Here is a 2,872-nt window from a genome sequence, read left to right on the forward strand (position 1 = left end):
AAACGGAGCTATTGGAATCATCAAAAATCTATTATGAGGGTAATTTACACATATTTGACCATCCGGTCCATTTATTCAACTTAAGCTTCAAAAATATGGATTGTTCTTTTAGTTAAATTTTGAATCATCTAAAAACAAAACTTGACCCCTCTCGCAAGTAATAATACACAAAACGACACTACTTAAGACTTCAGATAGCTGAATGGGATGGAAATGCTAAAAACGACAGGTCGGGTCGTTACAGAAGAGAACTCAACCGGAATGATACCACTCACAAGATAGTCAGCTAGATTCACGAACTATGGCACCTATTTGATAGAAATAGCCAAGAGTTGTTCATCGAGGAAAAAGTCATTGATTTCAAGGCCATCATGCAACCTCCCTCCTCCTCCAAACGCGACAAGTGGTCTGCCACTTGGTTTTCACTCCCTTTTCGATCTTGGATGTCTATATCAAACTCTTGCAACAAAAGTACCCATCTCATCAACCGGGCTTTGGAATCTTTCTTGCTCATAAGATAGCGGAATGTCGCATGATCCTGAACAATCACTTTTGCACCCATCAAGTATGGGCGAAATTTCTCATTAGCAAACGCAATGGCAAGAAACTCTTTCTTTGTAACGGTGTAGTTGACTTAGGCACTATTCATGGTCTTGCTTGCATAATAAACTGGATGAAAGATCTTGTTGATGCATTGCTCCAAAACAACCCCTACCACTACATCACTTGCATCGCACATGAGCTCAAAAGAAACACTTCAATTTGGAGTGGTGATGATGGGAGTAGTAGTCAACTTGAGCTTTTGCAACTCAAAGGCTCTCATGAAATCATCATTGAAATGAAACTTGGCATCTTTCTCCAGAAGCTTGCACAACGGGTTCACCACTTTAGAGAAATCCTAAATGAAACACCGGTAAAATCCCGTGTGGTCTAAGAAACTCTGCACACCTTTCACCGAAGTTGGAGGTGGAAGTTTAGAAATCACCTCAATCTTTGCCTTGTCGAGTTCAATGCCATTCTTTGAGATCTTTTGGCGAAGGACAATGCCTTCCTCAACCATGAAATAATACTTCTCCCAATTGAACACCAAGATTGTTTCTTTATATCTTGCCAACACTTTGTCCAAGTTTGCTAAACAATAATCAGAAGAAATTCCGACCACCAAAAAGTCATCCATGAAGACTTCAAGGTAATACTCCACCATGTCCGTGAAGATAGCCATCATACATGTGAAAGTAGTTTTCTCTTGATCCTCTAGAGCAATAAGAATTTTATTGTAGTCGGAATACCCATCAAGAAAATAATAGAAAACATGGCCGGCCAATCTATCAAGCATTTGATCTAGGAAGGGAAGTGGGAAATGATCCTTCCTTGTGACTTTGTTGAGCTTGCGATAGTCCATACACACTCTCCACTTGGTCACCGTTCTTGTAAGAATCAACTCATTCTTATCATTGGTGACAACCTTCATGCCTTCTTTCTTTGGGACACATTGAACTAGAGAAGTCCACGAACTATCAAAAATGGGGTACACAACCCCGGCATCCAACCACTTGATGATCTCTTTTTTAATAACCTATTGCATGGCTTCATTGAGTCTCCTTTGATGTTCAATATATGGTTTGGCACCTTCCTCCGAGTTAATCTGTGCATGCAAAATGTGGGGCTTATTCCCCGGATATCTTCCAATGTCCATCAAATATACTTCTTCTTCTTTTGCAGCACCGCCAATATGGAATCTACCTGCACATTAGTCAAACAAGAGGAAAGAATAATCGGTAAAGTAGAAGAAGGGCTAAGAAATTCATACCGAAGATGTGGAGGAAATGGATTCAACTCCAAGATGGGAGGCTCCTCAATTGAAGGTTTTGTTGGAAGAGTGGTTCTATTCTCAAGATCCAAGGACAATTTGCGGGGCTCATAAGTGTACGACCCCATCCCTTGCAAAGAGTTCACACATTTCACGTAATCCTCTATTTCTTCATCATTACCATTGAGCAAGACGGCCTCCAATGTAGCATCAACATTCATCACAACACTTGTTTCATCCAAAATCACATCGGTCACCAAATCCACGAAATAACACACCTCATTGCTATTGGGTGCCTCATAGACTTACACACATGGAAAACCACATTTTCAACACCAACCCGAAAGGTATGTTCTCTGGATTCAACATCAACTAGAGCCTTCCCCGTAGCAAGTAAAGATATCCCAAGAATAATTGGCACCTCATAATCGACCTCACAATCAAGAATGACAAAATCCGCCGGAAGAATGAGTTTATCAACACGAACCAACACATCATCAACTATACCCAATAGTCTCTTCATTGTACAATCGGCTATTTGTAATCTCATAGATGTGGGTCTTGGTTGCCCAATTCCTAAAGTCTTGAACACCGAACAGGGCATCAAACTGATACTTGCCCCAAGATCACAAAGAGCTTTAGCAAATTCTGCACTTCCAATGGTACAAGGGATTGTGAAAGTGTTGGGATCTTCCAATTTAGGAGCCATTGAATGCACAATTGCACTCACTTGATGAGTCGTCTTTATAGCTTCGCATTTCATCGACCGCTTCTTTGTCATCAAGTCCTTCATGAACTTTGCATAACCGGGCATTTACTCCAAAGCCTCAACCAATGGCACATTAATAGATAGACTCTTCATCATGTCAATGAACTTTTTTAATCGATTCTCGCCATTTTGCTTTGCAAGCATTTGAGGATATGAAGGAGGAGGCCTAGGCATTGGTGCATTATCCTATTGCACTACCGGTTCCGGTATGTCAACAATGTGCTCCCTAGATGGGTTCACTTACTCTTGATATTCCTCCATATTTTCATCAATATCAATCCTCACTTCATCAT

General features: G+C 40.7%; 2 protein-coding genes across 2 annotated transcripts; both read right to left on the reverse strand.

The window, feature by feature from the left end:
* Positions 1–757: 757 nt before the first annotated feature.
* LOC138871703 (uncharacterized) lies at positions 758–1,336 on the reverse strand. Its single transcript, XM_070149600.1, has 2 exons — positions 986–1,336; positions 758–898 (listed from the first exon to the last, which is right to left on the reverse strand). The coding sequence occupies exons 1-2, from the start codon at positions 1,334–1,336 to the stop codon at positions 758–760; spliced, it is 492 nt and encodes a 163-aa protein (XP_070005701.1).
* Positions 1,337–1,576: 240 nt separating this feature from the next.
* Positions 1,577–2,624, reverse strand: LOC138871704 (uncharacterized). The gene is made up of 2 exons (XM_070149601.1): positions 2,120–2,624; positions 1,577–1,743 (listed from the first exon to the last, which is right to left on the reverse strand). Exons 1-2 carry the CDS (start codon positions 2,622–2,624, stop codon positions 1,577–1,579), a joined length of 672 nt encoding a protein of 223 aa, XP_070005702.1.
* Positions 2,625–2,872: the final 248 nt, after the last annotated feature.

The sequence above is a fragment of the Nicotiana sylvestris genome, chromosome 6 (assembly GCF_000393655.2).
Source record: "Nicotiana sylvestris chromosome 6, ASM39365v2, whole genome shotgun sequence".
In the NCBI taxonomy this organism is placed as follows: Eukaryota; Viridiplantae; Streptophyta; class Magnoliopsida; order Solanales; family Solanaceae; genus Nicotiana; species Nicotiana sylvestris.

Bases quoted from the DNA above. Each gene is read 5' to 3' on its own strand.
- LOC138871704 (XM_070149601.1), bottom strand. From the start codon at position 2,624: ATGCCCGGTTATGCAAAGTTCATGAAGGACTTGATGACAAAGAAGCGG. The intron at 1,744-2,119 runs GTAAGTCTATGA...ACTAATGTGCAG, and splicing joins AAATGTGGTTTTCCATGTGT to GTAGATTCCATATTGGCGGT.
- LOC138871703 (XM_070149600.1), bottom strand. From the start codon at position 1,336: ATGCTTGATAGATTGGCCGGCCATGTTTTCTATTATTTTCTTGATGGG. The intron at 899-985 runs GTGATTTCTAAA...TGTTTCATTTAG, and splicing joins TCGACAAGGCAAAGATTGAG to GATTTCTCTAAAGTGGTGAA.